Source organism: Phocoena sinus, chromosome 2, assembly GCF_008692025.1.
Source record: "Phocoena sinus isolate mPhoSin1 chromosome 2, mPhoSin1.pri, whole genome shotgun sequence".
NCBI lineage: Eukaryota > Metazoa > Chordata > Mammalia > Artiodactyla > Phocoenidae > Phocoena > Phocoena sinus.
Genome location: NC_045764.1, coordinates 101,643,883 through 101,667,581, shown reverse-complemented (window position 1 = coordinate 101,667,581; position 23,699 = coordinate 101,643,883). Strand labels below are relative to the sequence as shown.

At 44.3% G+C, this 23,699-nt stretch overlaps 1 protein-coding gene across 1 annotated transcript; it reads right to left on the bottom strand.

Annotated features, from left to right (window-relative positions):
- Positions 1-21,159: 21,159 nt before the first annotated feature.
- Positions 21,160-21,640, bottom strand: LOC116746248 (ribonuclease 7-like). Its single transcript, XM_032617567.1, is given in 2 exon segments — positions 21,160-21,243; positions 21,245-21,640. Coding segments are annotated over 2 exon segments (474 nt in total). The 5' UTR covers positions 21,635-21,640.
- Positions 21,641-23,699: the final 2,059 nt, after the last annotated feature.

Below are 23,699 nucleotides of genomic sequence, written 5' to 3'. Positions count from 1 at the left end.
TCCACTTGGAGAGTAGCAGTGACTAGGGCTCTGCTTGAGCTGCATGCCTCAAGTTAAGGGGGAATTAATGAAGGACCACAAAGGGGAATTTGGGGGACAGGAAGGGACAGACTTGAGGGAACATGTTCTTGTTACTCATGCCTTCCAAGGAAACTGGGGGCCAAACCTTAGCTATTGCAGGATAAGAAATCTGTGTAGTATACATACGTTGATTCTATTTTTTTGTTTAATTTCCCCTTAGTTTTGGTTTTATTTTATTGCTAATATTCCTTTAAACATTTATATTTAACTTGTCTGCTCTGAAGTGGGTGTCGCCAAAGCCCACACCACCACCATCTTGCCTTCACTAGTGCATTAGTTTCCATACTGGTCTACATGCTCCGCTCTCCCCACATGAGAAGGCATTCCCTGCACCCTCACTAGAGTGATCTTCTGCAAACCTCAATCAGATCACATCAACCCTTTCTAACGACCTCCCATTTGCATCATGACTCCTTTTCTCCTATCTCTCCAGCCTCATCTCTTACCACGACCCTGTTGTGGGAAGCCACTAGTGATCCTCCAGCCGTGGTGGCCTTCCAGTTCTTCACACAGGCCTTGCTTATTCCTAATTTGCGGCCTTCTTACTCTCTTTTCCTTCTGTTTGGAGGCTTCTTTTCACAATTCTAAGGGCTGGCTCTCATCCTTCAGATCCTAACTGAAGTTTTACATTCTCAAATGTCTTCCCTGACCTAAAGTGGACTAAACTGGTCTCTCACCTGTTGTCCCTCCCAATAATGTATGTTTTTGTTTTGTTTTCCTCACAGCATTTATCTCTATTTGATTATGTATTCATTTCTTTGGATAGTTCTGGTCTCTCATAATAGGCCCACCTCTGCCACCACATATCATTTGAAAACAAGCTTCATGAAGTCAAGGACCTTGTCTGTTTTGTCACTGCTGTATTCTAGATAGTGTCTGACAAGTTTCCAAAAGTTGTCACCAATCCAGGTGAAGACTGTAAGGGGAGCAGAAATCCCCATATAATAATTGTGGTGGGAACAGGTGAGAGAGAGAAACCAGGAGCAAGTGGGGAGGCCAAGGCATGGAGTCTGCTGCTTAGCTTTCCTTTCTTCCTGGCCTTAGCTCTCACAAGTTATTTGTCTGTTGGTTGATATTTGCAAGTGGAAAATGCACAGGACAGAATTCAAAAGAAATGTGGGGTGCAGCCCTTATGGAAAACAGTATGGAGATTCTTCAAAAAATTCAAACTAGAACTGCCATATGATCTAGCAATTCCACTTCTGGGTATTTGTCCAAAGAAAATGAAAACACTAACTTGAGGAATTCCCTGGCGGTCCAGTGGTTGGGACGTCTTGCTTTCACTGCCAAGGGCCCAGGTTCAATCCCTGGTCAGGGAACTAGGATTCCCACAAGCTGCTCAGTGTGGCCAAAAAAAAAAAAAGAAACGAAAACACTAACTTGAAAAGATATATGCACCTCCATGTTCATTGCAGCATTATTTATAATAGCCACAATATGGAATCAGCCCAAGTGTCCACTGATAGATGAATGGACAAAGAAAATATGGTATGTATATACAATGGAATATTATTCAACTGTAAAAAAAGAATCAAATCTTGCCGTTTGCAACAGTTTGGATGGACCTGGAGGGCATTATGCTAGGTAAAATAAGTCAGAGAAAGACAGATACTATGTGGTCTCACTTACGTGTGAAATTAAAAAAAAAAAGCTCATAGATACAGGGAACAGATTGCTGGTTGCCTTGCCAGAGGCATGGGTGGCGGGGGGTGGTTGTGAAATGGGTGAAAGGGATCAAAAGATACAAACTTCCACGTATAAAATAAGTCATGAGATGCAATGTACAGTATGGTGACGATAATTAATAATACCGTATCACGTATTTGAAAGTTGCCAAGAGATTAGATCTTAAAAGTTCACATCGCAAGAAAAAATGTTTTTGTAAATAGGTATGGTGACAAATGTTAAGTAGACTTATTGCGGTGATCATTTTGCAGTATATACAAATATTGAATCATTATGTTGTATACCTGAAACTGGTATAATGTTATATGTCAATTATACTTTAATTAAAAGAAAAAAATGCACATGTGGAATGTCTTCCGGGTCAGATGTAGGTTCACTGGGCTAGATGAGTCTGGAGGAAGCATTGGTTTGGAGATGGAATTCTGGAAAAGTCCAAATTCACTTATGGACTTTATGGGTGTACAAAACCAGGGATTCTTTTACATAGTTGTAATCCATTTGAAAATATGGGGTTTTTTTTTTTGTTTTTTTTGTTTTGTTTTTTTGGCCACGAGGAAAGCAGGATCTTAATTCCCTGACCAGGCATTGAACCCGTGCCCCCTGCAGTGGTAGGGCGGAGTCTTAACCACTTAACCATTCTTAACCATTGCCAGGGAAGTCCCCTGGAAATACAGTTTTATGTTCTCTTTTCTTCATGTAGCATTGCCTACACACATTTCCATGCATCAGTGTAGTTTCTGTGTATTTGTCTTCAGTTAAAGTGATGACTTGACACTTCAGTTAAAGCACTGTAAGTAGTTGCCCCATCATTTTTTTAGTCGCTCTCAATTTTGGGGAATTTGTATTACTTCTAAGCTTTTTTTTTGGTTACAAAAGGAAAAGTATAAACGGGTTGCACAAGTTTACTCCTCCTCGCTTTGAGTTAGTTCCATTTAGACTATTTTATTAGGTAGAATTATTGGATCAAACATTAGAGGCCATTTTATAGCTTGTGCTGTTGTCTGATGAGGCAATTTTGGAGGGCAAGGGGCATGAAACACTCTTGAAAATATTTAAAAAGTTGAGTGTGATGAGGAATTGGATTTATTCTGAATGGCTTAAGGTGATAGGGTATCAGTGAATTGCTGTAGTGACGGAGATATAGATTAGGTTCTCCATAGGAGAATTTTTAATATTTAGAGTTGCCAGAAAATGGCACAGGCTGTCTCCATAGGTAGTAAATTCCCCCTCTCTGGAAATTTTAAAGCATAATAAGAGAGTCTTAAAATAAATTGTTTTATAAACTTTCCAGAGTTGTGATTTGTATATTTTCCTAGCCCCATTCCTTTGCTCTGAAAACAAATTGTGTTCAATGAACATTTATTAAGATCTAAATGTGCCAGGTATATCCAGTGGCAGCTGAAGCTCTCATTGGCAGACTCCCAGCTGAGCCTCCAGGGGCCGGCAACCTGGGAAATACAAGAGCATGAAGTCATACCTCCATCCCCAGTCCCACCCCCCCAGTCTTCAGAACTGCTAAGCAGGTGGGTGCAAATTTGTCTCCAGTTCCTTGACATCTCGTTTTCTGAGCTCACTTTCTACTTCCACATCTCTGCCAATATTCCACCTATTTTTAAGACATTAGTTACAAAACTTTCAGTACACTATGCAATGCATCCAAATGCTCCCAAGCCAAATGCACCAGTACCTAAGTGATTGATTCCAAGTAATTGTTACATTATCTTGTTTTTTATTTCTGCCAAAAGATATTTGTACTTCAAATGAGGAGTTTTGGTCCCCAAAGAATCTGTAATTGGTGGAATATAGCACTCCTAATTCCACTAACATAACTTCTCCCCACCATGAGCACGTGTGTTTACACACACACACACACACACACACACACACACACACACACACACACACACTTCCAGGCAAGCAGCCTGATTTATTGAAGGAACCAGTTGCTTAACAATCTGTTGTTTTTTTGTTTTTGTTTTTTTAAAGCCACCTTACTTGGAAATATGTAGTCTCAAAACTCCAGTTTTGGCCAGGGAGGAAAAGTCCCTATTGAGGATGGAGACTCAATTATATAGTCTCTGAATTTTACTTTTTCTTAGAGTATATTTAGCTGAACTCCTCTGCAACAACCACACCGGCCACAGGGGAGCCGTGCTCCCATCTCTCAGTTCTTCCACAATGCAGTGGGAGACCCTCTTCAAGTCAGCAGAATGATCCACCTGGAGGCGGCACAATGCAGAGAAAGGGGGGCGCTGGGGAGAGATAGTTCCGGGTTCAGTTCCAGTGCCACCACTGCCAGCTCTGTGCCCGAGCCTGGCTTCAGTTATTGCATCATTAGAGGCCACTCTCTTTTCTGAAGGCTCAGTAAAACCAGCAAACATGGGAACACCAGGAAATACAATCAATGAAACTACTCTGCACTGTGTAGATGAAAACAGTCCAGAAAACGGACTGGTCTCGCAGTGTCAATATGAATTTTTAAAATGTTCTTTTGTGCCCAGGAAAGAACGTTTAGGGGGCTACTTTGGCTTTTTCAAATGTATGTTCCCTATGTTAAAGATGCAAATCAGAAGCTCAGTTCTTCTTTAAGCTTTTATGTTTAACTTACAAACAAGTATATTTTAATAATCACTTTAAATGGTTGTATTTGATGACTATTTGGTACCATTTATAAATGTAGTTTAAAATACTCCTTTGAACATTTAAAAATATACTTTATAAGTTTAACATATTCCATGTCCTTACAAAGTAATTCAGTTATCTGTGCTAACCAACTACACATTCCTGAATACCTAAAAAAATTCTTAGAAATCTAAAAATTTATGAATATGGTGACTAAATGTTCCTGTTTTCTTAAATGTTCCAAAACTAATTTTAAAGGAAAATTCTATTTCAAAGCACATATCTAAACTAATTAAACGTTTAAAATTAGAATGGTGGACTTCCCTGGTGGTGCAGTGGTTAAGAATCCATCTGCCAATGCAGGGGACATGGGTTGGAGCCCTGGTCAGGGAAGACTCCACATGCAGCGGAGCAACTAAGCCCGTGCGCCACAACTACTGAGCCTGCACTCTAGAGCCCGCGAGCCACAACTACTGAGCCCACGTGCTACAACTACTGAAGCCCTTGAGCCTAGAGCCCGTGCTCCGCAACAAGAGAAGCCACCGCAATGAAAAGCCCGCACACCGCAACGAAGAGTAGCCCCCACTCGCCACAACTAGAGAAAGCCTGTGCACAGCAATGAAGACCCAACACAGCCATAAATAAATAAATAAATAAATGTATTAAAAAGGTTAAAAAAAATTAGAATGACAAGACTAATTTCTTACTGTAACAGGCTAAATTCTCTTAAACACTGCAAATACCTAAAATACCAAATATGCACAAAGTCCTTAATACAGACACATTAATGCCATGTATTTGATTCACGTAAATATTTTTATCCTTAATTTAAAATTTTCTGGATATTAAAACAAACTTACCCACTAGGCAATAATTATGTCATCTTAAATATCTGGGAAGTTCCTTCCTGAGTGACTTTTTTGCAAACACATTCTCAGTGGCTCAGAGAGTATAACCAGCAGAGATTTAGTCCCAAGGCTTTTGGGTAGCTCTTCTCAGGCCCCAACTTCCCCACTGGGCCCTGTTTTATGGGTGCTGTGTCATCAGTCTCTGAATGGGCCAGTTTCATAGTCCATGGCCCCTAGATTCAAGTTACACTCCATCTAATTCTTCAGCCTACACACGGAAGTCAGAAACTCCTACCCAGGCTGCTACACCATTTGTTAGGATATAATTAATCTATTTAAGGATCCATTCTATTCTGGATTCTTTCCACACTCTTGCCAGCCTCTGGAGCCACAACTCTTACAGATATTGAGTGGTTTAATTTCTCCTGGTGTTGCCTGACCCTGGTTACAGACCTAACGTTATGTCAGAGACATGTATCAGGAATATTAACATTTAACAGGGAACAAGGTTAGGATGAATGAAACCCTGGGAGAGGTGGGAGAAAAATGTTACAGAATCCATTTGATTCATTATACTCTTCTGTTATTGTTTGATAGTGTTTTAAAGGTATTATTTTTTCTTGCCTCCTAAGCTAGACAGTAAATCCTTGATTGCAACCACCTAGGTGTCTTTGCTTAGCTTCAATTCGCAGCCCCCTCCAAAATCATAATGTGTGTTGGACCCATGTTAGGAACCCAGTGATATATGGAAAAAAGAAAATCCAAGACCTTTTGTGCCCTCCTAAGGTAGTATCTGGGATAGATGGGGAATTACTGGAAAAGTAAGCAAACAAAAAAGAATGAGTAGACACAGGTGTCTCTTAGATTAGGATCTTGAATGATTGACTCTGATGTTTCCCCTAACCAAGACTGAGAGATGGCAGGAGGAGGGGCAAGTTCGGCAGCCAGGCAGATTTGAGCCCAGTTCTGAGTGTTTTTGTTAAGACGTCTGCAGGATGCTGAGGCAGCTAGTAACAGTAGGGAGATGGATATACGTGCCTGGAACTTGGGAGACTGGAGCTGGGGAGGTGCTTTTGGGAGCAGGTAAGTGGCACTTGAAGCCATGGTACTTTATCAAGTCACTCAAGAGAGTACAGTGTGGGAAGAAAAGAGAGCTAAGAATAGGACCCTGAGAAACACCATCATTTAAGGTGCAGACAGAGAAAGTGGAGCCTGCCCACGACACTGGGGCGAAGCCAGAGGAGTAGAAGAATGTTGTTTTCCTCTCATTTTCAGTATGTCTTCCTTGGTCAGAAGCACAGGGTGGGCGCAATAGTGATAGTGATGGGCAGAGTGTGGTATGGCAGGACCGCCTAGATGCTGTTGGGGAAGCTATATTTGGGATAGGATAGTGTGGGTGTGGTAGGTAGCAAGGAGCTCTGCCTTAGATCTCTTTCTAGAAAGCAGGGAAGCGGGCTGGGAGTCAGAATTTTTGGATTCTCTGCTTTTCCTGCCATTTCCCGTTTCACCAATCATCCTTTCTTATTCTGAGCCCTAGTCTATGTAGGAAAATCTCTTTCTAAATATGGGAAGGGAAGTGTATGGGGGAGGCAGAGTCAGAAGAGGGAAGGACAGTGGTTGCCTTATGGGTTGAGTGTGTGTACTTGTATACGTGCGTTTGTATTGTGTACTCTCGTGCACGTATGTGTGTATGTGCCCCGTGTATGTATATGTGTGTGGGCATGTATGTCTTATGTCGGTGTTTAATTTATATGTGTACATGCATATATTTTTCGCCGTGTATCTATCATGATAAGTATAGAAATTGAGAGAAAGCACTGATAAACTTTTATGCCAATCTGATACGCTGATTTTATGTTAATTGAATCTAATAATAAAAAATTTGGCCTTGTGTTTTCTATATCTGTATGTTGTTTCATTTTTCCAGCAATTCATTTTATTGTATTTTATGAAAGTGCTGGTCTATGACAGATTGCATATAAAACTGCTCCTTCACCACAGTTAGTTGGGGAAGCACCAGATCAGGATTTTTAGAAGGTCCTGATTCTGAAATTTCCAAGGGGGGGAAATTCACTTCAGAAGTCTGAGGTTCCTGCTTTGGGTCATACCAATGAGGCATGAGGTCAGGTCTTGAGCGTAAACAAGGGGGTCCAGCCTCAGGTCTGACTGGCATCCCAGGGCTCCGCCTGCCCTTCCTTGCCTTCCTCCCCTTCATATGACATGGGACCACCAGGCAATTTTCAAGGGGGTGGAAGGCAGAGCCCAGGCTGCTCCTCCAAGCCCTAGCCTGCTCAGGGAGCTGCCCTCCCTTCTGCCTGCAGGGCATGTGATACTGAAGCTTCACAGAGATAAGGAGGGGTTTCCAAGCCTCCATACTTTCACTTGGATAGTAATACACATACTCAATCAGGAAAAGCAGGGTCTTTTATTGCAACAAAATCAGACACATTCCTTTGCCCAGCACAGGGAACCCAGCACAGATTCTCCGGCCCTCCTTCCTTAGGTAATCTCTGCCTCCCACGATGGGGTTCCCTCTGAACTGTCCAACCACAGCTCTTCTAAGGTCCTGATGGTATTCTTCTTCCTTAAGATGGTCTCCAGGGCTTCCCTGGTGGCGCAGTGGTTGAGAGTCCACCTGCCAATGCAGGGGACACTGTTCGTGCCCTGGTCCGGGAAGATCCCACATGCCGCGGAGCGGCTGGGCCCGTGAGCCATGGCCGCTGACAGGCCTGCGCGTCCGGAGCGTGTGCTCCGCAACGGGAGAGGCCACAACAGTGAGAGGCCTGCGTACCACAAAAAAAAAAAAAAAAAAGGTGGTCTCCAAAACTGCCTATGCCATAAGTCCCACAAAACCTGGATCCACCTCTGCTAAGAGCCTTAGTGCTTGAAGGGCCACATGGTATCCACACTCAGAAAGCAATGTAAGCAACAGTGAAGGGCTAAGGAGAATCACCTCTCTTCCCTCACCATTTGGAGCATCCACAAAACCCCGTAAGGAATTAAGAGTATGTGGAGTTGGCTGTGTGGGAGAGAAGTGGTATTTGCAAAAAGGGTAAGGATTAGTGAAGAACTCAAGGGAGGAAATGCAGCTGTAGCATCGGGAGTCTGCAGAGCTTGGGGTAGGGGAACACCTGGCCTTAGACAACATTATCCAAAAGCACAGGACCAGCTGGTACCTTAGGCCATCCTTCTGTTGTGGAGGATCACAGGCCATGATGCAGAATGCATCCAGTTGCTTCTCCTTGTGCCTGCAGTCTGAGCACCTCCCTGAGATGAGCTTATACGTGGTCAGGCATACAGGCTTCTGGCTCTGGTGGCAGTTTTTGCAGCCATTCTTGCAGGTTATGACGGGAGTCATATGCTCTGGCTGGTGCCATCTCTCCCAAGGGGCACAGTGGCACAGAAGAAGTGGGAGGTATGTGACTGGGTCACCATGGGTGGTGCCCTGCTAGCCCTTCTAAGAATCTCATACTGTAAGTCAATTATTTCAGGGCTCCTATAGCCTCAGATATTTAAGAACACTACTGGCTGTTTATTGTTCAGTCCCAGCAGATAATGTACATTTTTATGCCCCCAATAAACACTTAGACTGTTTTTCCCTCATAAGAGATTTATGAGGTATGATTTCTTTCTTTCTTTCTTTTCTTTTTCTTTCTTTTTTTTTTTTTTAATATATGAGCAAACTGAGACTCAGAAAAGTTAAGAAAATTGTCCATCATCACACAGCTAGGGAGTGTCAAACACAGGATCTGAATCAATGCTTCTTGGCTTCCAAAACCCCTGTTCTTTCCACACTCCCATGTTTCTTGTTTGAAACTCTGAGAAGTCAGACCACAAAAGGAAACTAATCTTGGAAGAAAAGTAGGCCAAGCGTCCGTGCCTCACTCTCCCAGGCTAGCTCAGTCATTCCTGAAAGTCAGTATTAAGATTGTGGAGTCAGGCTAATTCCTCTCTGCTCTGTGGTCCAATTTCTCTCTGAAGCTAGAAAAAGTCACTCTCACTTCTCTAGCCAGCAAAGCGGTATGGTGACTTGGGTTCTTTCTGTGGCTGACATATTGCTCTATTGGAGAAAGTCTTGGAATGATAAAGAATCAGAGCAGAAGAGTTTTCCAATCAACTCTATTTTACAGATGAAAGGGGCTGGAGGGCCTGAAAGAGCAACTGCCCTTCCGAAGGCCACCGAGTGAGTGGCAGAGCTGGGGCCAGAGCTTCTTGACTTTCAGCCCATCCCTTTGGTCTAGTGCCAGGCTGAAAAGGGAAGGAGGAAGTGTTTCCCGTAGAAACAGAGCGCAGTGAGTGTGTCTGTTTGTGGTTTAAATGAAACATGAACATTGCTTTCGGTAATTCTCTTCTAATCTTTCTGATGACATTTAGAAGAAGGTCTCCTATTAGAGCAAGAAGGTAAGCCTTTGTTTCTCCCTACTTTTCAGTACAGACAACAGACCCCAGGCTGAGTCTTCAGCTGAAAGCAATATCTGGATAGAATTTTAAAAAATTGGATGGCATTCATTATATTTATTCTTACTTCTATTTATTAAGTGACCCTAGTATTCTTTGAAATATGATGTTACACAGTTTCATTTTCAAAGAACTATTTGAACTAAATACATACATACATATTTAGTAAATTATTCTACTGGCAGTATTGCAGCAATTATCAAGGGCGGAAGCAAATGACTCAAGTGAGGGATCTTGCTTTAGCTATAGCCTCTCAGGTTTTTGCTGGTGTGTTGAGCCCTACGCAGCATCTTGACCTCCATGTGACTTCACTGCCTTTGAGATAAAATGCTCTGAGAAGTGACAAAAATCACTTAGGCTCCTATGATCTGCATTGCCAGATGGGAAACTTCTGAGATGTTTGCCTTTCTGTCTCCAAGGTGGAGCCAGGTTCATCAACAGAGCTCACCGTTTTCGTGGTGGGGAATCCCTTCCTGCACTCCTCCCCACAAAGCTAACAAAACATTGATTTTTCAACCCAGGAGAACATTATCTAGCAAGCAGTTGATTTGGGCCTCAGAGAGCAAATATATATATATATATATTTATTCAGGAAGTCATTTCTCTTTTGCAGGCCCTCAGCTGAGTCTTTCCCATTGGGATGGAAGGATTACCATGTGATTATTCATTTACAGTTGCAAACCCAAGCCTCTGGGCTTTTGTGCACGAGGGTAGGGATGGCAGCGGGAACCAAGTGTTGGCACGAACATTTCGTGCCGACCAAGACGACTGACCACAGACTTTGCAAGCTCTGAATCAAGTTAAGTTGCAAACATGCTTTTCCTCAAGTAGGTGCTGACCCTGCAGCTGGCCAGCCCCACTCGGGGAGGCCTGAAGAAGGGGTTCCTTTGATTGTGTATTTGATCCTAGTTATTCATCACATGTCTTCCCAACTGCTACAGTCTCAGGGCTGTTTTATCCATTAAGCACTAGAGGCCCAGTGACTAGGGTCTGGGAGGTTTTCAAGGGCCTACAATATTTGAGACTAGGAAAAAAAAAATTGGCTCCAATATAGGAAAAGTCAACTATAAAATCAAATTTAAAGTATTTACTTACGTGCTACCACAGTCACGTGGTGGTAGCAGGTAAGTTGATTTCACTTATTTTGGAATTTGGCACCCATAAGAAGTTTATTATGTTGGAAAACAATCTTAGGTTAGATTTTTTTTCTCCTTTTATGGGAATTCTCAATACCACAATTGCAGAAGGAGCAGTGCCAGTCCCAAATTACTTGGAGTCAAACAATTTCAGAAGTAAAACTTTAAAAAATCATTTCGGGTACACATCTGCAAGAATGATATTGAATGAGGAACATACATTTTATATATTCAATATGGCGTGATAAAATGTTAAAATGCCTAGTGTGGTATAGGGGTATTAAACATAGCCCTTGACATTCTAGGGCCAGTTGCCTTGAGTGTATCACTTACTGCTCTCCTAAAGTCAGCCAGGAGAATACACGCCACCTTACTTTAGGGTCAGGTCAGCACAGGGCTGTACCACAGCTGCAGGGAGAAAGGAATACTGCTAACCACCATTTAGTGAACATGTAATATGCGCTTGGCACGGTGCTAGGTACTTGGTTACAGATATTAGCTTTCATTTAAAAAGTGCCTTCTGTGTGCCAAGGCCTTGTGCTTTATGTGTAATGCTATATGCAAAACAATATTGTGTGTTCCATGTTATTATCTCCATTTTATAGAAAAGGAAACTGAGGCTTGGAGAGGATAAGGCCACAGACGTGTTAAGTGACAGGCCCAGGATTGAAAATGAGGGAGGTCTGCCTCCAAAGCTATTGTTCTCTTCCTGCCACACTGCTTCCCTCTTTACTGATAGTTACCTTATGGGCTGACAGTCACTCTGTGACTATTCTAATAGACAGGGCTCCTTTTCATCTCCTGGACAGGTTTTGCTCTCTTCAACTTTACTTCTGTTTTTCTCTCTCTTCCCTAAGGGCTCTCCCTCAACTATTACCATCCTTCAGATCTCCTCTTGGTCCTTATGAGCTTGTGCATCACCACTTGCGTGAACCTTCCTGTACAACTCTACCTCTGGTGAACCCTTCCTGAACGTAACCTCCTTCGGCATTAACTCCCGGTACCACTCATTTGGGTGCTACATCATGTACTACCTTGTTTTGTTATTTGACTCTTACGTGTGTATCAGGTCTTCCCAACTAGATGGTAAACTCGTGGGAAAGAAATCAGGCCCTTTCTTGCTTCTGTACCTCCATAGTGTCAGGCATATGGATAGCTCAGAGGGATACTCAGTAACTGTGTGTTGAACTGAATCGCCAATCTGGTCCTCTTAGTTTCCTCATCATTTGTAACCCAAAGAGTTTCAGCTGAATAATTTCTAAAAAGCACCCCCCCCCCGCCCGCTTCTAAGACTCTATGAGACAAGATGAAACATCAAAGTGCTAGTGGCCAGACTAGAATGTGAGGAGAGGCCCTTCAGGAAGACCCCAAAGGTAGCCCAGAAGAGGGGGAGTAGAGAATACGCAATGATCCTGTAGAGACTAGTTTTTTCAGGATAGCCTAGAGGCATGTGGGTGAGGGAGCCAGAAAAGTCTGTCTGGGTTGCTGGCCTGAGGTAGTCTTTGAACTCCAAATGCCACCTCCAGTATGGCTGTCAGGCTTCCTCCTGGAGGTGAGAGGTAGCTTCTTCAGGAAGAAGTGGGTTCTGGAAGAGTGGGGCTGGTGTAGGAGGGGCTGGGGCCATTACAAATGACCAGCAGTGGCTAAGGAGAGAACGGGCTGTGCATTTTCTGATCCTCTGCTTGGGTCCTGTGTGAGATTGTACAGAACTGATTCCTGGCCCCTCAGTAGAGGGCACTGGTGGGATCTTTTCATAGAGGTTGTGTCCGAGGACAGGTTCCACTGTGAGTAACCAGCTGGAAGCTTCGCTGCTCCGCTAGGTTAGTCCTGACAGCCTGTGAGAAGAGCTCTTGCTGATGCCGCTTTCCACTTTCCGTAGGTGCCAAGGCTGAGACGGGCTGGGGTGCAGATACCCTGAAGTGAAATTCACCGGAGAGACAAGCTGAATGAAGGTGTAACTTTAGCTTCAGGAGGCAGGTGGCTGCTAATAGTCTTCTGTTTCTTTGAGCACAGCACCGAAGATTTTCAGCTAGCTTTCTGCCGAACAGCTCACACATCCATGAGGACCACCTAGGGCTAGGACAGCTGACTGGAAGCAGCACTTACGCCTAATGATGGATGCCCTGCCGCCCTGGCATTTGACTAGCTCTGTTGTGAAACACTGTTGCGATGCTAATTCAGAAAGGAGACTGAGACTGTGAATACTCAGCTCCTCGATTACTTTGTGAGTATGTATAAGGATATCCCCAGGAGAGAGGGAAGAGGGGGAAAAAAAGAGAAAAATGCAAATAGAACGACAGTCCAGGAAGCTGGGTAGAGGCAAGCTCTGGCTGGAAAAGCCCAGAGGGAAACGAAAAGGACGGGCAGCCTGCAGGGCAGTGTCCTGCTCCAGAGCAGCTCTGGAGGACAGCAGGGCTACCTTACCCCACTTCTCTGAACGTCCTCCTTGCTCTCCTTGCTGAGACCTGTGGTCTTGGCAATAAGTCAACAGCCAGGCCAGAGGAGCTGGGCTGGTCTCAGATTGCCAGAAGCTTTCACAGGGAATCTCTCCAAGAACGAGTCTCCTCCAAGAGGGGTCCCTGACTCTGAAGGCCCATGGCCATGAGATGTTCTGGATCCTGGTTTCTAAACTCCAAGGCTCAGAGCACTATCACAGGAAATCTGGTTGCTGCACTCCTACTGGGAAGCCTCCTTCCGTACCCAGTGGCTGACCCTCTCTCCTACCAGGTCCATTTTTCTTTACTGTGTAGCTCTTTGGGGCCTGCTCAGGGAGACCAGTGCCACCATGATCTTGCTTCAGTGAGTGGAATGCCTCCCTTAGCTCCTGACTATAGGATCTGTCCTCAAGAAGGAGAGGATGTAGTCTTCAGTCCAGCCAGAGTGGAGGCATGTGGCTCCCCTCACATGTGTCTTGTTGCCTTTGACTTATTTCAAGCCTGTGTTCAGTGTCTGGACCTCCCAGGGATGTTGATGACAATGATAAAAGCAGAGCAAACACTTGCTGAGGGGTTTCTAGGTCCCAGTCACTGTTGCAAGTGCTTGATGTCTATTTTCTCATTTTTTAGCATATGAGGAACCTTCCTATTGCCCTGGCTCCATGGCTACCTTATCTTCCTCATTCAGTTCCTAAAGAGAAATACTGATCAGAGGCATAGCCCATAGCAAGCAATTTAAGGAAAACCTCATTAAGGCCAGTACACTCCTATCCTAGGTTGAATGCAGATATGCACAAAGTACACACAAAGCCACAAGATAAATGTCTTCTATCCCAATTTTACCAAAACTATTTTTTTTGGAGAAAGGAAGTAATTTAAAACATTGTTTTTATATAAAATAAAACTTTGATGGAGTATATTGAAAAATTCAAACCAACTACTTAAAAAAATAATTTTAAATGGTTCTGATTTGAAATAATTTCAAATTTATATATGTTTCAGAAATTGTACACAGAGCTCCCCTATCTACTTCACCCAAATCCCCTAATTATTAACATTTCTGAACTATATGAGACTAAGTTACAGACAAAATGCTCCATTACCCCTTTATACAGAAATGAGTATTTCCTAATTACAAGTACTCTTGCCTACATAACTACAGTACAGTCATCAAAACCAGGAGATTAATGTTGATCCATTATTACCACAAATGATGTTTGAAGATAACATATAAAACATCTTTGAGGGAATTCCCTGGTGGTACAGTTAGGACTCGGCACTCTCCCTACCGAGGGCCCGGGTTTGATCCCTGGCTGGGGAACTAAAAATCCCACAAGCCTCGCAGTATGTGGGGGAAAAAAATCTGTGCATTTAGTTATTTTATAAATATTAGTTAAGCAAAAGAAAGAGGCTTCAGAGAAAGCTCATTCCTTCTGGGCATGACTTTAGGTGCTTAATTCCCCTCGGCCATTACTAGCACTTCGGGGAAAAGTCTGAGAAACATTGCTCTGTGGGCTCTAGTTGACCATGAAGACCCAGTCCTGGATGTGCCAACTTTGAGGGTAAAGAATGTTGATCCTACCTAGAAAAATGGTACAGACGAACCGGTTTGCAGGGCAGAAATAGAGACACAGATGTAGAGAACAAACGTATGGACACCAAGCGGGGAAAGTGGCCGGGGGTTGGTGGTGGTGGTGTGATGAATTGGGAGTTTGGGATTGACATATATACACTAACATGTATTAAATAGATAACTAATAAGAACCTGCTGTATAAAAAATTAATAAAATAAAATTCAAAAAAAAAAAAGAATGATGATACTTACCAAAGATAAAATATTTTGGATGTTTTAGGCCCATCTGGAGGTCCACCAAATGGGATCTCTGCAATGTTTTCACCCTGGCCCCAAATAGCAGATGGGAAGTGAAGACTTTTGTTCTTGCTGCATGCCCTTATTTATGTCTCCAAACAGCCAATGGCATGGTCCGGGGACATGCTTGACTAGTTTACCATCAAGTTATTGGGTGCTACTTTTTTTTCCATCTCACTGATACAATGTGAGCATTCAGGTGAAGGGGATGTGGTCCACAAGTGAGAGGCAGAAATGTAAACACCTCAGGATCATGGGCACTGAACACTCTTTCTTGAATGAACGTGCTTTTGTCTCAATCTGGGAACCTGCCCATTTGCTGATTGATTTGCCAGTCCAGGTATAATGAGTTTGACCTTGGAAGATGTCTGAGATCCATTTGGGACCATTAACTAGAATGACACTTTGGGAACATCACTAGACTGGTTCAAGAAACCTGAATTCTCACTTAAACTAATCATGTGATCTTGGGTCCCCTCGGTCTTATTTTTCTCATTTGCAAAATGCGGAGGGGAGGACTAGATGATCTCTGAGGTCACTGGATATAATCTCTTAAGACATGATTTTATGAATATCTACTGAAAGAGCCTAAAGCTATGCAGATGTGAAGTTCTGTCTTGTGCTAAATGCCATGGCCCAAGCAGGAATTTGTATTGATTCTCACTAGGTCAGTTTGTTTGCTTGTTTGTTTTGTTTGTTTGTTTATAATGGAAATATAGTTGATTTACAATGTTGTGTTGATTTACAATGTTGTGTTAATTTCAGGTGTACAGTTTATGTTTTAAATGTGTAACTTCAACTAAGTTTCTATGTGAAGAAAGTAACAAGTGTGATGTTTTCCCATTGTAACCAATCCATTGGAAAGCAGTGGACCACCATTGGTGGTAGTCTTGTGTAATGGAAGACAAACTAGGAAATGGAGCTGAATCAGAGGGTGAGAAAAATACAAGTGACCTTCCGCAAGGGAGGTGAAGGGACAGTAAGCTTACCTAAGGACTAGTTTAAATGACTCAGGAGGGGAAGTTGGAAATGTCACTAGAGCTTTCTCTCCATCAGCTGCTGTAACAGTTGAACCCTTTGGAGAGGAGCTGGTAAGGAGGACACCCTCAAAAGTTAGTGGCCCTAAATCCTCTGCCTTCTTTCCATATCTCTGGATTCATGGAAGGTAGAGATGAGAAAAAACCCCTTAAGTAGTCTTAATATAAATACTCAGTAGCCTTTATTTCCCCCTCTAATTGAAAGCATTGCCCCTACCCACCCCACTCCAAATTACCTTACCTAGAGAAATTAATACATATTGTCCTTTTTGTCTGACCTTGAACCCTACCTTATATACTCTTGGCTGGGAAGTTCTTTTTGGCAAGAGGAGGCCGAGGAGGAGTTTGGCCTCCTTTGTTTAGGTCCTTTGTTCTTCTGTCATGGAAGTCAGGCCTGCTCCATCATCACAGGTTTGGCCTCTCAACGTTTGACATCACAATAATAAATATAAATGATTACATCTCTCAAACTTTTCCTACTAAGCCCTTTATATATGTTGTCACATTAATCTGCATAATACTCTATGAAGTAGGTGACCTTTGCACAGATGAGGAAATTCCAATCTCTCTAAATCAAGAGGACTTTTCATCATGGGTGTATTTCCATTATGGGTAGCCATCTTTCCTTATCTCACCTCTTGTGAACTTCCTACAAGACCTCACTAGCAATGTTTTCTCATGCCCCCATGGCTTCATGGATGCTCCCAAGCTTACTGGCTTTGGAGTCCTGCACAGGAACACATCCTGGTAAGAGCTCTGACTGCTCTTTCTATCTCTCCATGGTAGAATGCGGGGGTGGGGGTGGGCGGGTGGTGTAGGAGGAGGACTTCAAAATGAGGATCTGGAGTCTTCGAAGCCCTTTTGGAGGCCCAGTTGTGCAGGAGCGTAGGAGGAATGTGGTGAAATGGGCCAGGGTTCTCACAGAGAAGTCTCCCTGGACGCTGTTGCTGCGTTGGTCTGTTTTCTGCTGCTGTAGTTCTAAGGTCATCCCCTAGGGCCAGAGACACTATGAAGAGGGCTGTCTGAATCAATGTGAGCAAAAGGGTTCCAGACTCAAGGGCACTTCCTCTTCCTACACGCTGCCCTTGAGATCAGGACCCTTCTCTCTCTGTTGACTCAGCTGGTCCTCTTTGTAGTGTCTATGGGTCATTTTCTTCAGAGTATGGAGAATTTGGGGAACTAGGGTCATGTAGAAAAGTATCCTACCTAGGCTATCTCAGATAGTCTCACTCCTAGAAAGCTAGTTCACACTAGCTCCAGTTCTTGGGTTACATTCTTTACAGGACTCTGTTTCTGCTCCTTAGATCCAGGTCGAAACAATTCTCTTTAGAGCCATCTACACAAGGCTGGGCAATACTCCCCTAGACACCTTCCTCCCCCACTCCGAGCTCCCACCCCCAGCAACAGAAATCTCATAACTAATCAGTCTCCTTTTCCCATTTTTCAGCCTTTAAGTAGCAATGTATCAAGCCTTGGTAACTGGCGCAAACCTGTTACTCGTTTTGAACCTCAGCTTCAGCCTTTGAAAGGCCGAATAGCCAAATGCTTATTTCAACATAATTCCTGGCATCCCTGAACTTGGCTGTGATCAGGATCATGTGAAGGAATGGGTGACTGTCAAATCTAATCTGTTAAAGCATCTGTATGAAAACAAGGCAGGTCATTTGGGTTCATTGTTAATATCTGAATAATCTCTTTCAGATATTGGTGAGTACTCTGAACGTGACTGGAAGTGAAATTCTCCTTATGAACTTTAAAAATGTTGAAATCCTATCAGTCAGGGGAAATATAAATGCATATTTATTATTTTAAGAAAAATGTTGTAATAATTAATGGTTGTAAAAGCTTATACTACATATAAATTTTATTAAGAATTTTCACGTAGTTAAATAGGAAAATTAGTTGACAGTTATACAACTAATAGAAGAGCATGGATTCGCTGGATAACTTTAGGAAAAAACCTTATATACTTTTTGAACCAAAAATATTTACAACAATTTAATAATTAGCACAACTACTATTTAATTTAACAAATAGTACAAAGCAGAACAATAGAAATTAGATTAGATCATGAGTCCATGATTTCATTATATTATAATCTTTGTGAATTGATATATTAGCATTTCTCATGTTAAACAAACTAATCCTTAAAAACTGTACTTTTTAGGAAGATTTTAAAATTCAGGTATAATTTGCTTACAGTAAAGTACACAAATCTTAAGTGTACAGCTCAGTGAATTTTCACAAAGTAAGCATATCTAGAGCAAGAATAGAACATTTCCAGCTTACCTCCTACACCTTGCCAGTTAGCACTTCCCAAGGTTACCCCTATTCTGACCGCTATCACCACACCATAGATTGCTTTAGAATTATGTTTAATGTTAAGTTATTTAATACTATTTAGATCATGAGTATTTCAAGAAAAAGCCATATTTGGAAATTCTTATTTCGAGAGGATACATTAAAAGCATAATTTTAGGGCTTCCCTGGTGGCGCAGTGGTTGAGAGTCCGCCTGCCGATGCAGGGGACACGGGTTCGTGCCCCGGTCTGGGAAAATCCCACATGCTGCGGAGCGGCTGGGCCCGTGAACCATGGCCGCTGAGCCTGTGCGTCCGGAGCCTGTGCTCCGCAACGGGAGAGGCCACGACAGTGAGAGGCCCGCGTACCGCAAAAAAAAAAAAAAAAAAAGCATAATTTTATCCACTTAAAAAGTTTGTGAGGAGGATGTCTCCAAAACCATAACACCCATAAGAATATCATCAATAAAGAATAAAAAAAAGAGTTGTGAAGAAAGAATAAATTGAAAAGAAAAATCAGCTACCCCTAAGAGACTTGGTTTTCTATGCACCTCAGTTGAAAAGCATGTATTTAGAATGATAAATGTCCAGTACAGTGACCACAGGATATATAGATTTTACATTCAGTCATTTGGCATTTGGCTATAAAGTATATTTATTGCCCCTCTACTTTCAAGACTCATCAACGTATTGGCCCCTCACTCTGCTTGAATTGAATTGTTCAATGCTCTGCTCCCCTTTCTTTTCATCATCCCTTCTCTACCTTCTCTCCTCACCATCTCAAACCACCCAGCCCGCCTAGCAGGACTCTGCCTGCAGACTTATTCTCCAGCCTACTCATAAACATCATTCTAGCAGAAGAAAGACCTCAAGGAGAATTGAATGGGGGTATTTGCCAAAGGGGTATCTGCATGTTTGCCAAAGGTGAATATGACTGGACAGGGCTATTCCTACTGTTACCTACAGCTAGCTATCATTACTGAATGCTTATCAGTGCCTGGGTTTGACTAAGGCCTCATAAATGTCATTTCTAAATCTTCCTGAAATCCTGTTGGGTAGGTAGTATTACTCCCATATATGGAAACATAGTTGCAAAGAGGTGCAGTTTTCTTGAGGTCATGTAGCCACAAAGGACTGAGCCAAGATTTACACCCAATGGTATCTGGCTCCAAAGCTTACTCTGACTCTGGTAAGGCATTAAGGGAGCACTGGAGTGTGGGAGAGGGACAGGTAGAGAGTAGACTCCACAGCTGGGAAGGGAAGGTCTAACAAGGTAGTATTTGGGTGCTCAAGTAGGGTGGGCGTGGGGCGGGCATGGGGCTTAGTGCAGTTTGTCTGGGACTGAGATTAAGGAAGAGAGAAAGGGCTGGTGATGGTCAAGGCTGCAGGCAATGCTGGGTGTGAGCTAGGAGTGGGAAGCTATCAGGACCGAGTCTACATAAAGCCATAGCTTCTCCAGTTCTGCTCACCAGGAAGGGAGAAGTGGTGTCTGCAGCCGGTGTTTGGAGGGGTGGGGGGAGGACGGGGAGATGGCATTTCCACATCTCAACCCCTCCGGCCTGGGCGGACTGCCAGAGCAGAGAGCCAGGGAAGCACCAAGGCAGGAGAGATCATTTATCGGGAGGAAGGAAGCTCTGGCAGCTCCCACCAGCTTGTTTGTGACAAGCGGGCACTGGGCCACGAAGTCCCTTGAGGTCAAGGGAAATGTGATCCCAGAGCAGGGGGATGAAGTTGGGACACTCCCCTGACACTGTGCCTTCAGGGCTATAGGCAATCAAGCTAGAGCCAGGCCCAGGGCCCCGGAAGGAAGAGCAGTGGACTAGAGAAGGGGAATGGCAGAGAGGTGGGGTGGGGGCAGAGAGAGAGAGAGAGAATTAAGATCCTTGGAGCATCTCATAAACAGTCCCTTGGCTAGAGAGGTAATGACCTTTACTGCAGCCAACATGGGGTAACTGGCTCTTCAGAGCTCTCGGGACATTGTTTCACTGGTGAAATCTTACCTGGTTCCCCTGTGGTCCCTGCAGAGGACTCTCCTTTTCCGCCCAGTGGTAAAGTAGAAAATGCGCTTTCTACTTTAAAGTCCAGCTGCTGCCGCTAACCAACCTGACAAGCTGTTTAATTAACAACTCTTTCTGCAATCTCAACACCTCATCCCTAAAGAAGATGAGTAATCCCAGTCATGTCTATCTCACAAGGGAGTCACGTGGACACACTGTGAAATGCTATGTAAATATGAAGTGGTGCTGCTTTGTCTTCTTCCCTTCAGGCCACCTCCCTGCCCACAAGCCACGTCACTGCCAATCAGAGCTGGGGAAGAGGCCTAGTTTAGGAATAGGAGTGGCTCTCGCCATAAATCCCCTACACTCCTTTTCCATTTCTTTCCTCCTCTCGTCATTCTGCCGTGAGAAGATGGGGTAGGGGAAAGATGTAGGAGGCACAGACCAAGGAACCCACACCCCTAAGCTAATGAAAAAACAGCAATGAAAAGTTGAGAGATCGCCATCTCTTCTGGAGTTTAGCCTACTAATGTATCACCTCAACTCCCCACAGCCCCACCTTCTCAGAGGAGCCTGAGCTAGGAAGGGCCCCAAGAGATGTCAGAAGAGAACCTTCCGGGCTGAGGAGGAGTGGTCCAGAGGCCTGCAGAGGGATTTAAGGTGCGGCCCAAGCACGCGGTTGGCCGGAAACCTAAAGGACATCGTCCAGGTGGACAGGAACCAGCTTGAATTTCCTAGAGTCCCCTTTCTGGGGAGGGTCACAGGCCACGATGGAAGTAAGGAGCATTCAGTTGCTTCTCCTTGTACCTGCAGTCTGGGTACCTCCCTGAGGTGAGGTTACACATGGTCAGGGATACAGGCTTCTGGCTCCGGTGGCAGTCTTTACGGCCTCTCTTGCAGGCTATGCTGGGCGTCTGACAAGTGGCGGCCACACCGGAGACGGATTCACGCACGAAGGTGTCGAGGCCTTTGCAGCGATTGGAGTACTTGTTGATGTTTTGTGTCGCCGTGTTGCATCTCTGAGGCCTGGGCTACACGAGCTGAGTTTCAAACCACCGAGCTGAGGTCATGTTTCTGGGCTTGGCACCGACTGGGTTGTCGGCCATCCACAGGCCCAGCAGCAGGAACAGCAGCAGAGGGCAGAATCCTGCTCTGGCTGGTGCCATCTCTCTTAGGGGGAACAGTCAGAAGGGAGGGCTGGGGTCTCTGGGCACAGAGGAGGTGGAAATTAGCCTTGCTAAACCCGCTCCTTCTAGCTAATCACCATCTCCCTCCCCTGCTGTCTCCTTCCTCCCTCACCCTGTGTCTTTCCCCTCCCTTCCCCTCCCTGTGCCCCAAACCACTAAGACCCCACCCCCTAACCCTAGGGCTCCATCCCCCTCACCCTGAATCCCTATCCTCCTTCATTCTGTCCCTCATGCGTCCCACTCCTTGCTCTATCTCCTCTCCCTCAGGTCCATCCCTCTGTGTCCCCATGTCCCTATGTCCTTATTCCTTTCTCTGTGTCTCACGCCCTCCATGACTCCATCCCCATCTCCTCCATAGCCCCATTTTGTGCCTGCATCCCTCAGCATCTCTCTCCTCTCTCCCCTGTGTGTATACTCACCCCCTCCACATTGAGTCCCTCCTTTGTCCGCCTTGTCACTCACCTGAGTATACTGTTCTCTGGCCAGAACCCATCCCTTCCCTGTCCTCTCTCCTCACTCATGTCCCGCCACAGGCCTTACCTCCTCCCCAAATCCTCGTGTTGTGGCTTCTGCTCACCGGGACGCACCTGCCTTCCGCTGGGCCTCAGATCTCCGAGGGCCTCTTCTCACCACCGAACTCCTTAAGAGCTGGCCTGGCTTGTGGTGCTTCTGTTTGGGGGCAGGCTGGGGAGTAGCCGTGGATCAGGAAATGAATCGGGTCATGCCTCTTCACTTACATGTCCCAAGTAAGTGGATACCTGTGGAGCTAGCACATCTGCCTAAACATCTTCAGCAGTGAGGAAGCTTGAAGCCTGAATCCTCACACTCAAAGGCTAGACTTGGCCCCTAGCCACATGGTTCTAATGACTAATAATGCACCTGACTCAGGTGTCAACCCCGAATGAGAGCTGTCATTTATCATCTCCTATATACACCTCTGGTTCTGATTCTGGGAAGAGCCAATCACTGTGGTGGTAAGGATTGCTTTTTCTGATCCGAGATAAAGATGGAATAGCCTAGAAAGTTACTTCCTGTCATCAGGACTTACTGCTGATCTTTTGGAGGAGATGGAGGAGACAGGGAAGTGGACCAATCACCAGAGTCACAAGTCGCAGCACCATCCCACCTCAGCTATTCTACAATGATTCATCCCTCTGGGTCCCTCCCATTCCAGGGTCAAGCAAGGTCATCTGGCTTTACCTGGAGATGGCACCCAACACCTCTCACCCTTCACTCTTTCCCTTACTACTTTATTAAAATTTGCAACGCTTAGTGTCCTAATTTGAAAATGCTATTGGTGGTGGTGTGCTCTACAGCCAGCCTAGACCTTCCTCTACTGTGTATTCCCCGTTGCTTGTGGCAGTTACAGTTGTGTGGAGAGCTTGGGTCTGTGCTACTCCGGCAGCTCCAGTGAGCTTGGCATGGGAGACTCAGAAGAACTGAGACACTGAGGAAGAGAAGCATCACTATCTGTGGATGGGAAGGCCTGGAAAACTGAGGTGAACAGTGTTCTTGTTTTCAGGTTTCACCTGTAAGTAGTAGGTGGTCTCAGAATAGTGGGTTCAGGTTCATTCATGTAGTCAATATTTATTGAGCATCTACTATGTGCCAAGGTGCTTGGGATATATCAGTGAATAAAAGATACAAAAATCCCTACCTTTGGAATCCTTACCTTTCATTGGAGGAAAGGCAGTAAAAAATACACCATTGCTAAGGAAAAAAGAACAAATGGAGATTGGTAGGCAGTGATTTTTATTTTTATTTATTTTTCATTGGAGTATAGTTGCTTTATGGTATTGTGTTAGTTTCTACTGTACAGCAAAGTGAACCAGCTATACTTATAACCCCTCTTTTTTGGATTTCTTTCCCATTTAGGTCACCATAGAGCAGTGAGTAGAGTTCCCTGTGCTATACAGTCAGTTCTCATTAGTCATCTATTTTATACATAGTAGTCTATATATGTCAATCCCAGTCTCCCAATTCATCCCACCCCTCCCCTCCTCCTTTGGTATCCATACATTTGTTCTCTACATCTGTGTCTCTA